Source organism: Lepidochelys kempii, chromosome 1 (genome assembly GCF_965140265.1).
Source record: "Lepidochelys kempii isolate rLepKem1 chromosome 1, rLepKem1.hap2, whole genome shotgun sequence".
NCBI lineage: Eukaryota > Metazoa > Chordata > Testudines > Cheloniidae > Lepidochelys > Lepidochelys kempii.
The window spans coordinates 163,993,900-164,016,115 of record NC_133256.1 but is presented as its reverse complement, the minus strand read 5'-3'; the positions used below and the strand labels follow the sequence as shown (position 1 = coordinate 164,016,115).

The window sequence follows — 22,216 nt, the reverse complement described above, 5'->3', positions numbered from 1 at the left end:
CACCAGCGCTGGGAGCCACGCCTCTCATGGAGGTGGGGTTTTTTTAGAGCGCCAAGAGAACTCTCTCCCAGCGCTCTGCCGCGACCACACAAGCCACGTTAAAGCACTGCTGTGGCAGCGCTTTGGGATTGCCAGTGTAGACTAGCCCATGCTTTTGAGTTTACACAGTTATTCTTCCGGTCTGGGAAGGGTACTTAAAGTGTCACAGCTAAATAAAAGGTGAAACAAATTGTTTAGCATAAGTAGTTAACACATGTTTCAAGGGGCCATTCAAGATGAAGTGGCCTATTAACAGGCCTCCAGTAATGGGGGGAAAAGAGGGGAGGAGGGAAGGCAGTTTGCGGGATTTGTTAATGGGTTATAGATTGTTGTAATAAGCCATAAAGTGTCCATTGAGTCCTTCCTTTTTAGTGTCTAGCAAAGTTATGAATTTAAGCTCCCAGCCTCATTATTTGAAGGTATTGTGCAGGTTTTCTTTGAGAAGGAGAACTGAGAGGTCAGATATAGAGTGATCACTTTGTGACGTGTTCACCCACAGACAATCAGGTATTTGTCTTTTATCATTTTCTTGTGTGAGTTCATTTGAGAGTGTAGAGATCGTCTGGTTTCACCCACGTAGTTGTTGTTGGGGTATTTAGTGCACTGGATGAGGTAAACCATATATTGTGGTAGGCATGTTTAGAATCCATGGATCTTGAAAGGTGTGTTGATCATCATAGCAGTGCAGATATGTCTGCAGGTTTTGCATCTGTTCTGGCAGGATCTGGCACCACCTGAGCTGGTGTCCTGGTTTGTGGGGAGCTTGCTTCTGATGATGAGCTTGGAGAGGATGGGGGTTGTTTGAAGGCCAGAAGAGGGACTTCAGGAAAGAGACTTTATGACTTATTACAAAAATCTTTAATTCAGTAACACCCCTCAGCTGCTTTCCCCTCCCCCACCATATGATTGGAGTGGTGTTAACGGTCAACTTCACCTTGAATGGTCCCTTGAAATATGTTAACGGCTTATACCGAACAATCTGTTCCATCTTGTATTTAGCTGTGACACTTGAGTACGTTTCTCAGACCCGAAGAGCTCTGTGTAAGCTTGAAAGCTTGTGTCTCTCACCAACAGAAGTTGGTTCAATAAAAGAGAATACTTCACCCACCTTGTCTCTCTTGGGACCGACATGGCTACAACAACACTACTCTCCAGCTGTGTCTACACTACGCACCTTTTAGCGACACAGCTGTGCCACTACAGCCATGCCGCTAAAAGGCGCACCGTGTAGCTGCTGTCTGTCGGAAGGAGAAAGCTCTCCTGCCAACAAAACAGCTTCTACCCCCAACAAGTGGCCGTAGCTTTGTCGGCAGGAGAGCTCTCTGGTGTTTTTTGTTGGCAAAACTTGTGTTGTTGGGTGTGGGGTTCCACACTCATAAACGACAAAAGTTTTGTCGTTCAGGTTCCAGTGTAGACAAAGCCTTCGTCAGTAGAGCTCAAAAGACTTTGCAAAGGAAAATAAGTATCATTATCCTCATTTTACACACTGGAAAACGGGAGTACAGATCCTCTATAGCTAGCATGCCATAAAACTCCGGGTGAAAGGACGCAAGATCTTACCACTTCTGAAAGGAAAATCCCATTTCTTATCTTTAAAGGAGAGGTATGTGAATCGGGTATATGGAAGGTCTATACATTTTAAGGTCATTGTTACCATTATTTTGCTGAACAGTACAGGCTGACCTTTTCCATCTTTTTTTTTTTTTTCTGTCTTCTATCTTCTGTTTTGTGGCAGGGAAAGGATTTATACATTTGTCTGACTGGTGTAGGAAAGTTGGGAAAATCTAAATGATCAGAAAAGAAATTACATTATAATTTCTCTCTACTCTTAATGTTCTGAAAGGTATCATTTGACATACAACAAATACTACAGCATAAGAAAAAAAAATCTATTGCTGGGGTTACTTTCTATAGCAAACTATTATCAAATAGGGGAACTATTTAAATTCACTTCAAAATTTCAGAAAGCATTACAAAAACATGGAGTCAGTTTATTTTGTTCAGACATTTAAAGCTTTTTTCTTTCCATTCTGTACTCCTTGTAAGTTTCAGGTGAGTTTTGAGAATACTGTAGCTTAAGATGGTTCACAATTAATTCCCACAAATTAAACGTGCAAAATCACATTGGCATGCCAGTAATATAGTATAAATGAAATACTACCTTATCCCTAATGTCTGAATGTATCCAAATGTCATATGTGCTGGTGATGTCCAGTGATTCTTCAGGACAGTAACGCTTTTTGTCACAAGTTGAGGCTGTTCGGGAAAGAACAATTTCCTTAATATGTTGTTTACAACTGTTTATGTATTGCAGCCAAAAAGCAAAACTATTAATCGCAGAGAAACAATTTATGATCTAAAACCAGAGACTACTTACTGTCTGAAGGTTCAAGCACGCATAACTTCTGAAAGAAAAGTAGGTTCCTTCAGTCCAGTGTACTGCATTAAAACTACAGATCAAGGTAATGAATAAAAATCCTTTAAACTCTCTAGTAATCAAATCCTACAACTAGCTTGACAGGTTTCAAAATCCTTTGCTCCAAAGTAGTAGAACTGTGCAAAATTACCAACATTTCAACTGATTTCCATGTAACTTTGATAATCTGAACATCAGTTATCCAAAGTCCCTTTATGGACAGCTTAATGTCTTCCAGTATCTACTCAGGTTTTTGATAGTGAAAGGAATTTTCAGTTACCCGAACATATTCAGTGTTCACCATTACATTTAGATTATCGTGATTCTGTTGTGGTCCTAGATGCAAAAACAAATATTCCTGTATTTGTGAGTTTGGTTTAGGATAAAACTTAGTTCAATTCCTGTAAGATATTGTTGTGCATACGTGGAAAAACTGAATCCGTTTAGTTGAAATGAATGATTTTGCCAAGTTAACACGCCATTTTTGTGCAAACCCTGATTTTTTTTGTTCTGAAACACTCTCAATCACTTTTTGGGGCATTTGCTTGCAGCTCATGAGTTGTCTTGCAAAGTGCATTTATCCTCTGTCCAAGTGACTTATTTTTTTAAAATAGACATTGGAAGGATTTTGCACTCTTCATGTTGTGTATGTAGGAACATAGGAATTTCAGTACTAATTTACACAAGTGGCCCACCTGGTCCAGAATCCAGTCAGAGAGTGGTTGGTCCCAGATGATTCAGGAGAGGTAGAAGAAATCCTTTTGGAGACAGTTATGGGATAACTTTCCCCAGGGAAGGTTTCCTCCTTTTTTCCAGTAGCCAGAGCTGGTTTATCCCTGAAACACTTATTTTAAAAGTTTCAAGTAATTGATGAAACCCAAATAAATTTTTTTTCATTGCATTACAAAAATAAACAGTTAAAGCAGGAGTAGAACAGTAACTAAATCTGCTATCTCAAAGCAGAAACAAGTATGAGTTTAAAAAAAGAATTATCCTCTTAGTGCCAATGCCCTAGTTCAGTGGAACTTGCAGGAAATGTGGTAGATCTGAGTTAGGGCTTACTGAACAAATAAAAGTAACCTATATTGATAAATGCTGCTTTCTTTCTGGTAAGAGAGAGGAGACCAGGAAATAATATTTATTTAGTGAGATGTCTTCACAAGAAGAATTTCTAAAGCAGTTATCTAATTTGGAATTTGAATAGGGTTAACGTCCCTCTTCTTGCAGAAAATGCCATGGTAATGTTCAACTGTATATGGCTTATGTTTTTTAGCTTGTAAACTTTGGTTAAATTATCAGCATTACTGTGTTGTACATATAGTAGACTTCTTCAAAACCAATAAATAGCATCATTCAAAAAAGTGCCATGGGACCTTTAATGACCACAAGGGTCAGGACTTGATTTTATGTACCTCCACCAGAGTGCCCTGCCTCCTCATATCACTGTTTGAATATTGGTTCAAAACTGTCCCTCAAAAAAAAAAAAATCCATCACCAACAAAGTTCCATGTAGCACCAAGATTTTCCTTGCTGGTATCCCATCCAGGTACAGACCAAGTTCTATCCTGGTTAATTTGTGACATCTTTAGAAAAAGTCCACTAACTATGCTGTCTTTTATTATTGGGTTGGTATGGGATTTCTTACTCTGTTCCAATAATTGAAAATGGAATTTATGATTTTATGTTCAAAGTATGATATTACTTTGGGTTGTCACAGAAGGCAACCAAGGAATTGGAATCCAAAACTACTTATATGGTAATATAGACTATATTTATTGCTAACCTCAGTTTCAATTTATGTTTTGCTTAAAATGAATAGTCTATTGTTCCAGATTCTTTACTTTCGTGTAGCTAAGTTTTGCACTGTGTAAAATCCCCAAGATTTGAGATAATGCTGTGACGAGAACATCATCAGTTGCATCATAGCGTTCTTTATTTGCAGATCTTCCAGAATATATAATTTGTAAATTTGTATTAATGTACATTATTCCAGCCAGATTCTCACTGATACTGACTTCTCAGCATATATCCCTATGCTAACATTTTTGGGCTGCCTAATTTTCTCTGATCTAAAAACTGATGCTTTCCTACAGAACCCTCTGAGAGCTACATACCCCTATGACTTAATCAGCTGTGTGCTATGATGGCAAATCAAAGAATATTTTAAAGTTCTATTCAAACAGTTATTTAAAATATACTGTACAGATTTTCTTACTGTGGGGAAAATAAGTATACATGACTTAGGACTTCTTGATGACAACGATGGTGAGTTTTGTTTTCTTTGCATTTTAGCATGGAATGTGCTACCTTATCCAGTGAATGTGGAAGTTCATGCTTTGAACATGAAGTTTCTTCTATCCTGGGATAATCAATATGATCAAAATGTGAGCTTTACAGTACAATATCTCAGGTAATTTAAATAGTTTTTAAAGCTTTGCTGCTTAAGTAGACTTTAAACTTGACGGTTCTAAATTGCCCTCAATTAGGCCTCTGAAGCTAAATATTCCTAGAAACTCAAGTATGATATTCAGAAAAGTATCTTGATGTACTCATTGAAGTACTGGGTACTTCATCCAGTCACCCATGTGGTGTGCTTACAAGAATAATACCAAAGTTTGATCATAGAAGTTCTCAGCACTCAGTTTCTCTCCGAAGTTTTGAACACCTCTAGGCTAGGCTTCTAAATGTGTACCAGATACTATTTCTATAAGATGAACACTCACATTTCCTAATCTGTCTTAACACCAAGGAAATTGGTGAGTTGAAGTTGAGAACTTAAACATGTTAAAGTCAGAAAATGCAAATATTAAAGTCCTCAGAGAAATTTTAACATTACGCATACTCTGGTATTTTCAAACACTATTAATGGTTAGTCTGCAAATGTGTAACTTGGTATATGTGGTGTATGTGCAGTGAGTGCACAAATGTTGCTGTCCTCATCTAAATTTAAATGTCCTGATCTGTTCAGATTTTCATTGAAATAAGTTGCATTTAATATATTTTCCCCACTCTTCATTATAATTAAGAATGAACATTCAATAAAAAAGATGGAGTTCTGATGGAATTCTTTGAGCATGTCAGCAAAGTAGTTGACACAGAACTGCATGATATAGCTTTGGACTTTGAAGAAGTCTTTGACATAAATTTACACATTCATTACATATGTTTGCTTAGAAACAGTGAACAGAAATGGACATATTCATTCAATTGTAAATTTAAATGAAAAATATTGTTAGTTTGATTAGAGTAGGGAGTCCATATTGACCACAAAATGTCATTTTTTCTAGTGGATATTTAAAGAGTCTTCCTGAAGACTATTCAAATAAATGGAACACTATTTCTGGATGCGAAAACATCACTACTACACAGTGTGACTTCTCATCTGACGTAGAAGCTAGTGGAATTTACTTTCTCCGTGTACAGGCTATGAATGGATATAATAAATCACGTTGGTCTAATGAAATAAAAGTGGATCCTTGTGTAGTAAGTAAGTGGATATATTTTCTTCACCATTCTTCATTTCTCAGTTGGTTTATACACCGTTAGTATCTGCATTCAGTGTATTCATTTTCATTTTTAATCTTTCTCATTTTTATAGTTCCCCTGTAGAAGCACTGGGGGTGAAATACTGGCACCACTGAAGCCAGTGGGAGTTTTTTCCATTGATTTCAGTGGAGCCAGGATTTCACTCCTGGCTTGAAAATAGCAAATTACTTACTAAAATTGAGATGCACAGCATCTTGTGCACTTTTTGCATACTTTAACTTTCCTCATTCATTAACTATATTACATTAATCATTTTCTTAGGTAAATCTTAGCATACCGGATCATAGCAGGAGTCCCCCTAATCCAGCACTTGCCTTGAACGCAGGGCCAGTTCCTGATGTGTCAGAGAAGGGGGAAACTAGAAAACCAGTCAATTGTGGACTGCTGTAAATGTGGAGAAGGGATTCCTTACAGATCTGGTCCTCATTTGTATGCTAGTTTATGCTCTAAAGTAGGTGCAGTCGGGAAAGTAACTCAAATACTTTCCTGGTGGACTGGGTATTTTTCTAAATGGACAACCTATCCTAAATTGTCAATTACTGAGGGACAGTCTTCACTCATTGATATATTTTGCTTTCTACCACCAACTCTCTCTGTATAACGTTTTTCATGAGTAATGTACCCGAATGCATGGATGCTAAATATCTAAACTGTATTCTTAAATTCATTCACTTAAATTTGGGTTATTGTTGGTTATGCACTATATGTGTCTTATTACTTTAAAAACCAACTTCGTATTTGTGGATAATCTGAGTACACTACCTACATGTACAGACACTCTCTGTTCTCAGCCTATGTATTATATAATTTTTTTAACATTAGCTTTAATAAAAATTTTATTTCTAACTAGTGGTTTGCAACTCCCAGGAAAGTTATGAAAGACAACTGGGGAGAGGGTTGCAAGGCACTGAAACTTTACTACAATGTAAAACAGGGGTTCTCAAACTTCATTGCACCGCGACCCTCTTCTGACAACAAAAATTACTACATGACCCCAGGAGGTGGGACTGAAGCCTGAGCCTGCCTATGCCCCACTGCCTCAGGCAGTGGGGCTAAAGTCCAAGCTCCACTGCCCTGGGTGTGGGGGGCCAAAGTCCCAGGGCTTCAGCCCTAGGTGGTTGGTCTCAGGCTTTGGTGACCCCATTAAAATGGGGTCATGACCCACTTTGGGGTCCCAACCCACAGTTTGAAAACTGCTGATCTAAAAAAAAGAAAATCTTGCTCTGGCACTCCTTGTACACCTTACTTTTCAGTGTCCTCTATTTTGTCAGCCTTTCAATGCACAAACAAATAATATAGGCTTATCAGCTTTATCATTAATTTTTTTCAACACCTTTACATTTACTATAAAAGTAAGTGTTTTTTACTTCGAGTTAAGGAGTTTCAACCTGAAAGGCTGAGAAAACATTACCTTATAACAGTGGTCACCAACTGGTTGATTGCTATCTCCAGCAGTGCAATGTGGTTGCCACTAAGGCAGACTCCTTGCCTACTCCTGCCCCAAGCCGCTCCTGGAAGCGGCCAGCGCAGACCTGCAGCCCTAGGGGCGGGGAGCAGAGGTCTACTTCTGCATGCTGCTCCTGCCTGCAGGCACCACCCCTGCCACTCCCATTGGCTGGGAGAGCTGTGCGGGGCGATGCTTTCAGAGAGTGGCAGCATACAGAGCCACGTCCCACCCCCCCACCCTCCCCAGTGGCTGCAGGGGAGCGTTGGCCCCTTCTGGGAGCGGTGTGCGACCAGGATAGGCAGCCTCCACCAACCGGGAGTTGCCAGAGGTAAGTGCTGCCCGGTGGGAGGCCGCACGCCAAACCCCCTCCCAGAGCCTGAACCCCGAGTCCCTTCCTACACCCCAAGCCCCACTCTGAGCCCCCTCCCACAGCCAGCACCCCAAACCCCCTCTTGCACCCCAACCCCTTGCCCCAGCCCAGTGAAAGCGAGCGTGGGGGAGAGGGAGCAATGGAGGGGGGAGTGGGGAGGGCTTTGGGGATAGGGCGGGGCCTTGGGGAAGGGGCGGGCTAGATCCTAAGTTGCCCTTAGATTCAAAAAGTGATTTTGGGCATAAAAACGTTGGAGACCACTGCTTTTCTTATCCTTTTACTGAAGGCTGAAAATCAATAATGCTTCTCACCTGGCTTATACCTCTGGGCGTAAAAGAGGAACTGCTTCCTGATCCAGTTGATCAGTTTAAGAAGCACAAAGACTGTCATAGTTCTTGTAATTGTTGCTGGGTGTAGATGTGAGGGCCTTGCATTTGGGCTTTCCATTGGAGAAGAAATTGGTGGTGGTATGGAGTCTGGGTATATTAGTTCAACTTGTTTGTTTTTATGCTATACACACCAATCTTTGAACACAGGTGATCACAAATAGCATGCATGTAGTCCCTTTTCAGAAATCGCAGTCTATAGATTAGTGTCTGGTTCTCAGGAAGAAGCTCTGCCCCAAGAATTGACTTCAGACAGAGGAAATAAGACCGTGCAAACTCCCCTGCTGTTTGCAACAGATCCCCCAACAGCCTACATACTTTTTCTCAAAAATTAACAATAATACAGCAGTCCTTCAAAGAATGGATAGTGTTTGCACACTAAGGAAAAAATAATTAAGACTAACAGTGCCATCTGGGGACTCTTACATGTTTTTATCCTGCTAGTATAAATAAAAATATTTCCATGTTTTCATTAGCTCTCCCTATTAAATTAAACTATCAAGTAGATATTGCAATGCATGTTTTAAAATTTCAATAGCTGTACTTTGACTGATATATATCACACTTCAAATATCATTCACAGTGTGACTGAAAGTTCAAAAACAACAAATACAATATTAATGCTGAAACATTAGGGTTAAACGTTTACATCATTGTGCCTGCTTTCCCATCTCCCCCTGTTTGTTTTTGTAAATGTACTAGTAAAAGCCAGATATCTAGCCATAAATCTGAAAACCTTTGCTGTTACGGGTTTAATCACAGCCATAACATTTTTTATTTACATGTTTTAGCTAACAGATTTTTAACTTTTTTGTGTGTGTGAAATTGTTTTAAGATGAAATTGGCCCTCCAGGCATAACAGTAAGCTCTAGTGAGGATTCGCTTCGTATCCAGCTCACTCCTCCAGGAGAGTCTGAAAATAAGTCCATGAGTGGATTTTATGACTTATCTTACCGCGTTCTGTACTGGAAAAATTCTTCGGATACTGAGGTAGAAAAACTTTTTCAAACTTCTTTAATTAAAAAGGTATAATAAGTAACGTGTTTTTAATGTTACACTAAGACCTTCCCCCTTAAAAAGTTTAATTTCACAAAGAGCCTTGTATCTTACTTTCTTGTTGCAGAGCTCACATAAAATGTATACATCCCAGCAAGATTTTACATCATAAAGTAGGCAAAGAGATGGTAATATTGGCTTGTTGATGGCAGCTATCCTTCATGATATTGCCTCTGTACAGTCATTTTAGGAATCTTGCATGAATGGCTGCTGATGGATCATTTTTGAGAAGTTGACTGCATGGCTCTCTGGAAGCAGTTTATTTAGGACCTGACCCTGTGCACATTGAAGTCATTGATAAAGCTCCCGTTGACTTCACTGGTGCAGTATCAGGCTTTTAGGGAAAAAAATTACTTCAGTAAGTAACTTCTTTCTGAAGTTCTGTATTGGCAGTTTTATGGCCACTCAGTTCAAAAAACAGTAATTCTTATATCAGTTACTCCAAGAAGGGACAAAAAAGCTGGCATAACACTAGTTCAGTTGTTTTCCTGTTGATCTAAAAATATTCTCTTTTTAAATTCTCAGCACTGAAGTTTGTATGGCATTTCTAGTTAATTCAGAACTGAGATTAGGCTGAATTTCTCTGCATTTATGAATTTGCATATTTTTAGTTGACATTTTGATGTGATTTTCCATTTTTAAACTTGTGTAATAAACTCTTTAACTTTGTTTTACAAGACTACAATAAGAATGCACACATGAAAAGATATCAGAACACTTAAACATACCAGAAAGTTTCCTGTATGTACAGCACAAACTTTGAAGTGTACTATTGCAAACACCTTTTCAAAATAGTGAAAATGGTTGGTTAGTTACTTTCTAAATGTAGTTTTGAAATTGAAACTTTTTTTATTTGAAAGAGTAAAGTATAATTAAAATTATACAAAAAATATATTTTCAGTATTGCATTGCCTACAATTTTAATAGTTGAATCAGTCTGCACTGTTTTTTTAACTTGCATTTCTTATTTTTCTTTCAGGAGAAAATCAAAGAAGAAGAACGGTTATTATTCACAATCTCTGACTTGACACCTTTGGTTTTGTACTGTTTGAAAGTACAAGCATTTTCACCAGCATATAAAAAAGATGGTCATTTTAGTGATGTGGCATGTATTAAAACGCTTGATGGTATGAAAAGTTTAAATATATGTTTGGGATATATTGAAACTCAGTTCAGAAATTTTTATAATTTAGGCTACAATAAAATGACTTAAGCTAAAATATGCAATTACCCCTGGAAAGACACATTTCTCCATATACTGTAAAATGTGAAGTGTAACTATTGTGAATTGTGACATCAAAAATCAGCATGATTTAACTTACACTAGTTACTTGGGATGTTCCATGAAAATAAAAGTAAATGCAAATCAAAATTAAGTTAGAAAAGTATTAATTATACTGTAGGTGATACTTTCAAGTTTATTGTATTGTGTCTTAATCCAACCTATTCCTGGAGAGTTTAAAAGATCCTGTATGGTAAGAAGGGAGCAAAGTGTATAGTTCATCACTGAGTGAAATCCCATCCATGTACAGATGGCCAGCATAGGGGATTATTTTTGTCCTATGTGAACATAAAGGGATGACGATTGTAGAATTTCTAACTGACCTTATGGCTAGAAATGTTTTCAAATATTAAAATTGTCTAAGAGTAACTATCACCCATATGAACATTGCCTATTACATACTGGCACTTATAATCCCCAAATGTGGCCTTTTTTTTCCTCTATAAGCAATCTATTTAATTCCTTTTATTCTTATCCATTTTACTATTCTTTGGATTTTTTTTTTTCTCCACAGTAAGGAGCCTACATCTGTAGTCAGGATCCAAGCATGCCATCCAACACTCTCAATAAAGAGAAATTGTTTCATTGGTCTTGCATATAATGCCCCATACATCAGACTGTAGGATTTTGTTTTTACATCACTTATCTGGAAGTGGAAAGTACTGGCTGCATTGCCTGTAGCTTTTGAAAGTATATTCAGAATGCAGACAGCTAATGAAAGGGAGAAAAGATGATGGAAGAAAATGATCATATTCCAGAGTAGAATGGGTGAAACACTTGTAGTAAATTCCAGGTTCCTCAAAAGAGATTATTCTCTGTTGCTTACAATTCTTTGGAATTAAGAGCTGGATTCTGCCAGCCTTACTCATGTTAAAACACTTAGTATCTTATTCCACAAATCTACCTGATGCCAGTGGAAAATCCACTTGATCCTGCCGGGTGCTGAGAATTCTGGCCCTGATTATTTCAATGGTCTACATACCTGCTTAAAGTTAAGCACACACTGCAGTGCTTTGCTGATTGAGGTACATGACAAGATGAAGCCTTAAATAGAGAACACAATATCCTGATTAAAGGCAGCAGAATATGGTCTTGTGACAAGCTGCTGGGAATACCTAGAGCTGCGAGACACTGCTACTACCCCTTTGCATCTGAGCCTAAACTTAATTTTTTTAAGTGTTCGTATTTCTTCAGTAGGTGAATTTCTTAAAATATGTTTGTCCCATTAATGCTTAAACCAAATTATTGTGGAGTTTGTTGCCACAGGAAGTCACTGAAGCCAGGAATTTAACAAGTTTCCAAAAGGGATTGGATGTCAAGAATATCCAGAGTTGTTAATGATAAATTTTGGAAGAGATATTAAACTTCATGCTTCAAAGTTTAGGGCAATCTCAACTAGTAATCAGGAAGACACCTATGTGAGGGGCAGATTGTCCCACATCTGCCTACTGTGCGGTTCTTACATTTTACTCTGGAGCATCTGTACTGGCCACTGTCAGACAGGGACCTGAACTAGATGGACCTTCATTTTTGATCCAAAATGGCAGTTTCTATGTACCTAAATATGGTGCCTAAAACCTTTTTGCTTTGTTTCAGTAGAATGCTCTAAGCTATTGGGATGGTGTGAGGATTTATTCATATTCATGTAATGCTTTCAAGAAGTAAAACACTGTAAATATAAAGTTTTATGGTGTAGTCTTTACATTGTATATAATCTTTAAATATAGAGATCTTGGTGATAGGACACTTCATGAATACTTAGATTAATGATTATTCTTTTATTTTTTAGATAAAACTTCACCTTGGACTATTTTGAAAACCTTTGTAATAGCCATGATTGGCTTCTTCTGTTTTGCATCATTTTTAATTTTTGGTATATATTATATATCTAGACGGATCAGATATGCGTTCTTTCCATCATGCAAACCTCCTTCAAACATAGAGGTAAGATTTTGACTATCTTTCCAAGAATGTAACTATTCAAGGATCAAAGAACAGTAGAATGTCATCACATAATATATCTGATTCATTGTTTTAAAGAATAGTGTCTCTGTATTTCATAGTGTCAGGGAGACTTGCCAGGATTAGATACCAAGAGTTTAATGATAAAGTATGTGAATTAGTCTGATCTCTTGTGATTATCACAGATTTAGAGAAATCAGTAATAAACAGATATTTCAATTTGTATGGAAAAAAGGGGAAAACATATTGAAAGTCATTACAAAATAATGTTTTAGGATTTCTGCCTTGTCAAGCTGACCCAAAGAAGGGAAAAGCCCGTATCAAATTTTATTTTTAAATAAAGGAATGCCTTTGTGCAAATGTTTTTCTTCCAAGCTTCAGGTTTTGCTTTTAAAAAAAACCTACTTTTTATGGGACATTACATCCTCTAGTAGCTGATGCATAAAGAATAAGTGGAGTAGATGAGAATGAAGAAAGTTCGTGGGGAGTGCTCCTTTCACATGAGTTCCTCTGAGTCTCCAACTCCTATTCTTTTCTCCTCTGCCACCCAACACTCCTAACTGCACTGTGGTTGATCAATGAGGAGCTTAATTTTTGTAGCTTGTTCTGTAGGTGTGCAACATGTTTTAATCAATTCTAGAAAAGTAGACTAGAGAAATGTTATGATTTTAAATGGAAAAATTTGTTTTATGGCTGACTGACTAGGATATTGATCCTGTATCCATTCTTATTCAATATATTTTAGAATCTTTACTACACTTAAAATCTATGGGTCTGTCTGTTTCCTCACTTAGTCCACTTGGGAGCAGTAGCAATTTTTCATTTACCTATTAATGATAACTATTTTTTTTCATATAACTGTTAAAAGGTTTTGCAGGGTTTATTGAACTAGTATCTACCAGTAGGAAATCCAGTTCCTCCATGGGATCTAAACTTGGTATTAACACAATTATCTGCACCCTTCAAACCTCTCTCTCCATAAAAACAACTTTATAATAGGAGTTAGTCTATCTAGAAGAATTATGGAACTACATGTTTTGATGGTAGATCCTCTTTCTACTGTTTTTTCATAAGGACAAGGTTATACGTAGACCTCACCCCAAGTTTATCCCAAAGTAATTTCAGATTTTCATGGTAATCAGTATACTGGTTGTCTTTCCTGGATCTTATGCTCATAAAGGTGAGTGTAGATTAGTGTTCAGACATAGTTTTATTATCTGGCTAGAACTAAGGAGTTTAGGCCTTTCCCAAATGGTTCATTTCCTGTGCTGGAAACTTTAGGGGCTGAGCTGTTTCTGCACAGTCCTTGTCTAGATGGGCTAGAGAGCATATAGAGTAGAGTTAAGATCTCTGCTCTCTCACTTCCTGCTGGTCTCAGAACTCTCTCAACTAGAGTGGTTGGTACCTGTGTGGCATGTTAGGCATGTTCCTCTTTTTGAAATATGTAAGCTGCAATTTGGGGTTCATGTCTCACTTGCATTAAACATTTCAGTTTAAATATGGTATCTAGATCTGATGCTCAGTTTGACAGAGCAGTGTTTTCAATCTGTATGTAATTAGGACACCATGTGCCTCCATCCTTAATTTGGCAAGTAGTATTTAACAATCTCATGAGAGGGAATGTTCAGCAGAAACTCAACAACAAAAAAAGTTGGTTACTTGTAACCAAAGTTCTTTGACATGGATTCTGTGTATTCTCACTCCCTGCCCACCTTCCTCCTTCTGTGGAGTCCTAATTAATGCCTTGCCCCATAAAGGGACTGTGTCCCTTTTTATAGCCTCGCTCTCAGAACATGCTCAAATGCTGATGGCAGGCTTAGGAGGGGCACACAAGCACTCTGGCACTGCCACAAGAAAGTCCACTGTCCAAGTTGCACCAGTCAGTGCATCCCACGAGTGTGAATATGCAGAATCCATCTCAAACTCCAGTTACAAGTAAGTAATTTTCATTTTCCCCTTCAGGGTTGATGAGATGAAGTTCTTTGACTTCACCCATCCGTCCAGTTGTGGAACGGTATGATGAAAGGAATGTGGTTACATCCCCTTACTGTCTTCTAGTAACATCAGAAATGATGGAGCACAAATATCTTGTAAGGGAGGGATGCCACTGGCACTTTCTCCCACCCAAACCATAACCCTGTGGTCATTTAAGCTGCAGTGACTGAAACCAGGAGTAGGTGAGGCTCAGGGGTAACTACGTTGAGGACTGTATGCAAGTAGTCATGGAACAAAAGGAAGCCTTTTTTTCTTCCTTCCAAATCATAAGCTCCGCTTTTACCTCAAAATAGTTCCCACCGTCATGGGGTAGTTCCTATAAACTCTCTTCAGTCTGTACATATTCAGGTAGTGTTTGTATGGAAAAATACTTTTTAAAGTTGTATTGTTGTTCACATAAAACTTAGGTTTGCTTGAGAGTGCCCTTTTCCTCCACGTGCACCTTCACAAGATGCACACATTATGGCTCACAGCATTCAAATACTAAAGTGTAGCAAGAATCAGCTTTCACAGTACTCTCCCAGTTGCCTCTGAGAACGTTATACCGTTGACAAGGTGGCATGTCACTTGGACAGTGTATCTTGTTCCCAGCGCACTTCTGCCTCAGTGGAGCCCTTAGCATGTACAGTACATAGTGCTTTACAAACATTATTAGTATCAGTCAAGTTGTAACTTAAACAATATATCTACTATCAAATTATCTGTAAATTGAATTGTAAGGCAAAATTTCAGCTGTTTGCATCAATTGTAGGCTGGTAACACAGTTCATGTAATGCTTTATTTATAAGTGTCCCCTTCATAGGAAGGGATTTTAAATATTTTAGTCTAGGGTTGAGTTAACTGTTCACTATTTGTAAAGTACCGAGGGGCATAAGACTAGATGGAACTCCTTCCCTTATCTAAGTGCCCCAGCACCCACTGTCTCTCTATTTCAAATTTTTCCTCAGAACCTTTTCTCCCCTTGCAAAGCATGCAAATGCTAATCCACATCAGTTTAAAACAAAAAATGAACCTACCTATTACCACCACTTCCCTGTCCCCAAATCCGCTAAGTTCTGTCTCTGGGTCTCAAAGTGTGTACTTGTGGTGTTGATGTAGTAGCTCCCTGCTCCAAAAGGCTAGAGTCTGTATGATCTTTTGTCTTTTATATTTTGCTGAGCACACTGTGTAAGTGGTTAATACTTATTAGCACAGTAAAAAAAAAATGAGAAAAATTAGTTATGGCCATATAGACTGATAGACTTTAAGGCCAGAAGGAACCACCATGATCATCTAGTTTGACCTGCACTTTGCAGGCCACAGAACCTCACCCACCCACTCCTCTAATAGACCCATAACCTCTGGCTGAGTTACTGAAGTTCTCAAATCATGATTTAAAGACTTCAAGTTACCAAGAATCCACCATTTATACTAGTTTAGGGACATATCTAGAGACATTTTGTAATACTTGTCTGTATTTACAACCTTTATGGGTAAGTTATTAATGCCTTTAAAAAAAAAAAGGTTCCATACCATAAGTAGAGACATCATTGTACTACAGAATATAATGGGAACAAGACTGCAAAGAGCTGCATTAACCAAAGCCATATTTAAGCTTATAACTAATCATTTTGTTTTTCCTCTCTCCTTCCATTCTCCCCTATCTGCAGTGCCTTGGTGGACAACCTTTCAACAGTCCGTATCTGTCAACTTCAGAGGAGCCAACAGAAAATTGTTGTATAATTGAGAGTATTGTTATAGAGGAAACAAATCAAACTGATTTTAAAGACTACAAACCCTCTAAACAGAGCACTCGAGATTCAGGAAATTATTCTAATGATGATGATACTTCTGGAACTAAAGTGTTATAAGAAATGCTAGACCTGGAAACAGCATAACTAAAAATAACCTCAGACTTGAGACTGGCAGCCGAACTAGCATTTTGCTGTTCTCATTACATATGGAAGAGTCTTTGCCTTACAAAGGCAGGCTGATGTCATACTGTTGGTCCCAAAGCTTCCGGTTTTGCTTTTCAGTAGTGCAAAATTATGTAAATGTGAGGAACAAATATTACTACTGCTCCTCCAGAAAAAGGATATTCTTCTGGCATACCAGTTTGGTTGGTATTTGGTACTAGTCTTTCTGTTTACCGTGTGGATCCTGATAATATCAGGAAAAGTCCTGTGATGTCTCCACAGAAAAGACAATCTTCGCCCATCTATGTTGCTGGTAGTAGATGCCAACGTATGTAGACACCAGTCTCAAAAGAGAACTCTGCTAAGCTTCCTTAAGCCTGCTCTTGGAACTCCTGGTGCCAGTGGTCCATTGTACATGCTGGTGTCAATTCTGTGAACTTTAATCTTATTGCTATCAATATGGCCTCCTCCCAGACAATTCAGCTAGCTTAGCTAACGTACAGAGGTAGAGACAGAAAAGGGATTTTTCTCAGCTAAATATTAGCTGGAGAAGTTAAAGGAAAATAGTGGATGCTTGTTGTAAGAATAGTTTTGGGCGACTTTTTCTTGATCGTTCTAGCCTAACAAGCACTACATCCAGAATAAAGCAGTGATCTTCCAGATTAGATGTGCATAAAAGCAAAATCTCAGCCCTGTAAGAACAGAACAAATTCTATTATGCACTTTAATGCCAAGCAAGTTAGGGAGCTTATACTTGTGTCTGTTTAGTAACCAGATGCCCATAAGCTGTAACATTCTTACCCACAACTGAGATGTACTTAAATGTGATATTCTTTCCTACATTTGAAAATAACAAACATTTTATTTTCAACTTGTTCTTGAATTCCTACTGATCATAAATGAAGGGCAAACACACAACCATCAAATGGAAATGGCTTTGGAAAACTGGATCCTTTCAATCCCCCGCAATAGAGCCAAATGATTGCTAAAATTTATAAACCTGAATCCAACTGATTTTAATGTTGTGGTGCCACAAATACATATCTAGATATTGGTATGGTTGAATCATCTTTGAAGCATACACACAGAGGAATTATTTAAAGCAATGATTTTTGTATGTTGCTGGGGTAGATTAGTTTTCTCATTATGATTGCGCTGCAATTACTAGTTTGATCTATAATTCCTCTGGACTGACAGAATGGCAAGAATATTCACCATTTACAAATTTTTCCAGCTCAGATCTTATTTTATCAGTGAGTTCTTGTTTATACAAAACATGATACATTCTGCACTGACACCTGAAAAAAATTTACTCCAGTCTTGTGGATAATTTTTCCACTCTTATTCTTGTCATATGGGATTTTAAAAATAGTTTCCTGTTTTATGGGGAAAGTTGACTTGGCGTAAGAACCAGGATACGTTCTTTCAGCTTGCATGTAAATTTATAACTTGCTATAGGTGATTGTTGGTTTCTGTCAAAATTTGAATATTTTTGATGTCTAAGATCTAAGTGAGTGTTCCCAGCTCAATCCTCGGTACTTATTGGACAGGATAATATGTTTTATAGGATAGTTTTTTTTCCCCAGCATAGTTCTGCTTAGTCCTGTGACAGTGAGGCTGGAATTGCTTAGGATAATAACCTGTAGTTAGAAAGGAAAATACAGCATTTGGACATGACGTGAATTTTCCTCTAACTACTTCTAGATTTGGGGAACGTTCATTATTTTACCTTTTGGCACTTTGAGCAAAGTAGAAATGTTTTTCTTGTGTCTCCCTCTCCTCTACCATTCCCTTCCCTTTGCACACCTCACCCCACCCGAAATCAGGTGGGTTATTTTTTTTAATGCCCTTGTGAACGTTTGGCAAATTTGTTTCCTAACGTTGGTAAATTGAAAATAACCAGACATCCCTTGAGCTTTTGAATTGTTTGTTTTTTTACTATAGGAGTCTAGGAGGATACATGTGTAAGCCATGCCCACCTCATGTGGCACTTTGTCACTAGTGGTGGCTAGACCACAGAGATTAATTTATAGCTCCCAAGAGATGCATTGGAATAGCCCAGTCTTTGCCCCATTCGTTGGCCCAGCCTCCTGTGTCTGGTGGTGGCCAGCGCCAGATGTTTTAGAAGTAGACATAAAACATCCCTAATTCACCTAATTGGCTCTATTACAACAAACACTTTTGGTTTTAGATCAAAAAAATTTTCAAGAAGCAGGTGGAGGAAAAAACACCTTTAACTTTTGCAGGTAACTAGCCTTGGAGAAGGCAGTGTTGTCTCCTTTTTGGAACAGAGAACTTGGAGTCAGAATTGCCTGGGTTCAATGTAAAGTTTTATCAATTAGTGTGACCTTGAGCAAATCACTTAATAGCTGTACCTCAGTTTGTGACGGTGCTGGGAGAGCCTTAGATTAAAGGAGCTATAAAACTGTATCATACATACAAATTGTAATTGGATATAGTTTTGCATCTCTTCCTCTTGTTTATGCAGCCGTTAGTGCTTTGTGCTGCAGATGTACCTCCTGGGACTACTTTCCCCCAAAAAAGTTATTTTGAAAATAGCATTTCTTAATCATAGCCTATTTCTTCAGCAGTATTTAAGTTTGGAACACATTCTTCCATTTTGGGGGATTTTTTGTCTTCCTTTGTTTTGTTTTTCTCTTCTAAGGAGAACACTTCAGTTGATATTTCAATGGCTAATGGTGAAGTATTACTTTTGGAAATGGATCGTTTACTAGTGAGACAGATTTGGTTGGCTCCATGTGTTATGACCGTTTTCCAAAGATTGTGTTTAATATGATGGATTTCACTGTAAATAATCAAACTGTTGATGGCTGAAAAATCTCTGAAAGTTACAGGTGTAAGGCTAGCTTAGGCAACTTCCTCTGACTTCAGTGGGAATTGCACATGTGTATATGAAACTTGTACTATAGTTTCATCCTACTGTATATTTGGTAGTACATTCATTGTATTGCTGATCTGTTCACCACTTTAAATATCACAGCAGCAGATGCTCTGTAGCACCCCCTTGTGGTTGGGTTTTCACCATTGCAGCAGCTCTGCTTCAGTTTTTCCCCTTCTCAGATCCCTGGCTGGGCTTGTTTATTGGCACAAGTGTAAATTTCCAGTTCCCCAACTGCCCAGCCAGAATTATTTGGCCCTTGGGACTTTTGCCCTCTGCAGCCTCCTCTTTCTAAGACCACTTTAAGAACAGTCCCAAGCCAAACCAATAATGCACAGATCCTCTTTAAATCTGCTCTTCCTGGGCTCTTTTTCGTGAGACAGTATTAAGTACAGTCCCCAGCAAAATTAATAAATGGCAGATCCACCCACCCCTTCCCAAATGGTGCCTCCCCAGGCTGTCCCCAGAGGCAGACTCCTTTACTGATCCCAAGATTACTTATTTTCCCCACCACGCTGGCACTTTTTCCTCTTTCTTTTCTAAATAACTATCTGATTTTATGACACATGCCCCCCATTAGAAGGTACTTAACTGACCACAGATGGACAGGGCCTGTTCCCTTTTAAGGCATCAATCACAGCCGTAACAGTTAGTTTTTGACTTCTGTGCAGTCTTTCTGGAAGTATATTCTTAGTGATAGGTCCTGTGCCTCCACTTTTTCCACAGAAAGCCCCACTACTCCAAGGCTGGTTCCTTAACTTCAGCACCTCTTTCTCACCATGCCCGTCAGCAAGTCCAAAGGCGTTTGGACACCTGTTGGAGACTTAGCCATTTGGGAGCTATGCAAACAGCAGATGTTTGCATTGACACAGGACAGCCTTTTCAAAGCAGGATATTTATTAGACAACAGGAATACATAGAATCATAGAATATCAGGGTTGGAAGGGACCTCAGGAGGTTATCTAGTCCAACCTCCTGCTCAAAGCAGGACCAATCCCCAACTAACTCATCCCAGCCAGGGCTTTGTTAAGCCTGACCTTAAAAATATCTAAGGAAGGAGATTCCACCACCTCCCTAGGTAACGCATTCCAGTGTTTCACCACCCTCCTAGTGAAAAAGTTTTTCCTAATATCCAACCTAAACCTCCCCCACTGCAACTTGAGACCATTACTCCTTGTTCTGTCATCTGCTACCACTGAGAACAGTCTAGATCCATCCTCTTTGGAACCCCCTTTCAGGTAGTTGAAAGCAGCTATCAAATCCCCCCTCATTCTTCTCTTCTGTAGACTAAACAATCCCAGTTCCCTCAGCCTATCCTCATAAGTCATGTGTTCCAGTCCCCAAATCATTTTTGTTGCCTTCCGCTGGACGTCTTCCAATTTTTCCACATCCTTCTTGTAGTGTGGGGCCCAAAACTGGACACAGTACTCCAGATGAGGCCTCACCGATGTCGAATAGAGGGGAACGATCACGTCCTTCGATCTGCTGACAATGCCCCTACGTATACATCCCAAAATGCCATTGGCCTTCTTGGCAACAAGGGCACACTGTTGACTCATATCCAGCTTCTTGTCCACTGTAATCCCTAGGTCCTTTTCTGCAGAACTGCTACCGAGCCATTCGGTCCTTAGTCTGTAGCAGTGCATGGGGTTCTTCCGTCCTAAGTGCAGGACTCTGCACTTGTCCTTGTTGAACCTCATCAGATTTCTTTTGGCCCAATCCTCTAATTTGTCTAGGTCCCTCTGTATCCTATCCCTACCCTCCAGCGTATCTACCTCTCCTCCAAGTTTAGTGTCATCTGCAAACTTGCTGAGGGTGCAATCCACACCATCCCCCAGATCATTTATGAAGATATTGAACAAAACCGGCCCGAGGACCGACCCTTGGGTCACTCCACTTGATACCGGCTGCCAACTAGACATGGAGCCATTGATCACTACCCGTTGAGCCCGACAATCTAGCGAACTTCCTATCCACCTTATAGTCCATTTATCCAGCCCATATTTCATTAACTTGCTGGCAAGAATACTGTGGGATACCGTGTCAAAAGCTTTGCTAAAGTCAAGGAACAACACGTCCACTGCTTTCCCCTCATCCACAGAGCCAGTTATCTCGTCATAGAAGGCAATTAGATTAGTCAGGCATGACTTGCCCTTGGTGAATCCATGCTGACTGTTCCTGATCACTTTCCTCTCCTCTAAGTGCTCCAGAATTGATTCCTTGAGGACCTGCTCCATGATTTTTCCAGGGACTGAGGTGAGGCTGACTGGCCTGTAGTTCCTAGGATCCTCCTCCTTCCCTTTTTTAAAGATGGGCACTACATTAGCCTTTTTCCAGTCGTCTGGGACTTCCCCCGATCGCCATGAGTTTTCAAAGATAATGGCCAATGGCTCTGCAATCACATCCGCCAACTCCTTTAGCACTCTCAGATGCAGCGCATCTGGTCCCATGGACTTGTGCTCGTCCAGCTTTTCTAAATAGTCCCGATCCATTTCTTTTTCCACAGAGGGCTGATCACCTCCTCCCCATGCTGTGCTGCCCAGTGCAGTAGTCTGGGAGCTGACCTTGTTCATGAAGACAGAGGCAAAAAAAGCATTGAGTACATTAGCTTTTTCCACATCCTCTGTCACTAGGTTGCCTCCTCATTCAGTAAGGGGCCCACACTTTCCTTGACTTTCTTCTTGTTGCTAACATACCTGAAGAAACCCTTCTTGTTACTCTTAACATCTCTTGCTAGCTGCAACTCCAGGTGTGATTTGGCCTTCCTGATTTCACTCCTGCATGCCCAAGCAATATTTTTATACTCTTCCCTGGTCATTTGTCCAATCTTCCACTTGTAAGCTTCTTTTTTGTGTTCAAGATCAGCAAGGATTTCACTGTTAAGCCAAGCTGGTCGCCTGCCATATTTACTGTTCTTTCTACA

The 22,216-nt window shown here is 39.2% G+C and overlaps 1 protein-coding gene across 5 annotated transcripts in view; it reads left to right on the top strand.

Moving 5' to 3' along the window:
• IFNAR1 (interferon alpha and beta receptor subunit 1) overlaps nucleotides 1–20,380 on the top strand; it is a 42,567-nt gene extending 22,187 nt beyond the window's left edge. For 3 of the 5 annotated variants that reach the window (XM_073361946.1, XM_073361936.1, XM_073361929.1), the window contains exons 4-10: nucleotides 2,354–2,501; nucleotides 4,748–4,865; nucleotides 5,743–5,942; nucleotides 9,040–9,194; nucleotides 10,240–10,387; nucleotides 12,332–12,486; nucleotides 16,149–20,380. In XM_073361946.1, coding sequence (XP_073218047.1) covers nucleotides 2,354–2,501; nucleotides 4,748–4,865; nucleotides 5,743–5,942; nucleotides 9,040–9,194; nucleotides 10,240–10,387; nucleotides 12,332–12,486; nucleotides 16,149–16,349 — 1,125 coding nt within the window. In that variant the 3' untranslated portion in view covers nucleotides 16,350–20,380. The remainder of the gene's footprint in view (nucleotides 1–2,353; nucleotides 2,502–4,747; nucleotides 4,866–5,742; nucleotides 5,943–9,039; nucleotides 9,195–10,239; nucleotides 10,388–12,331; nucleotides 12,487–16,148) is intronic. The other 2 variants (XM_073361919.1, XM_073361909.1) reach the window with 2 other exon arrangements.
• The last annotated feature ends 1,836 nt before the right edge of the window (nucleotides 20,381–22,216 follow it).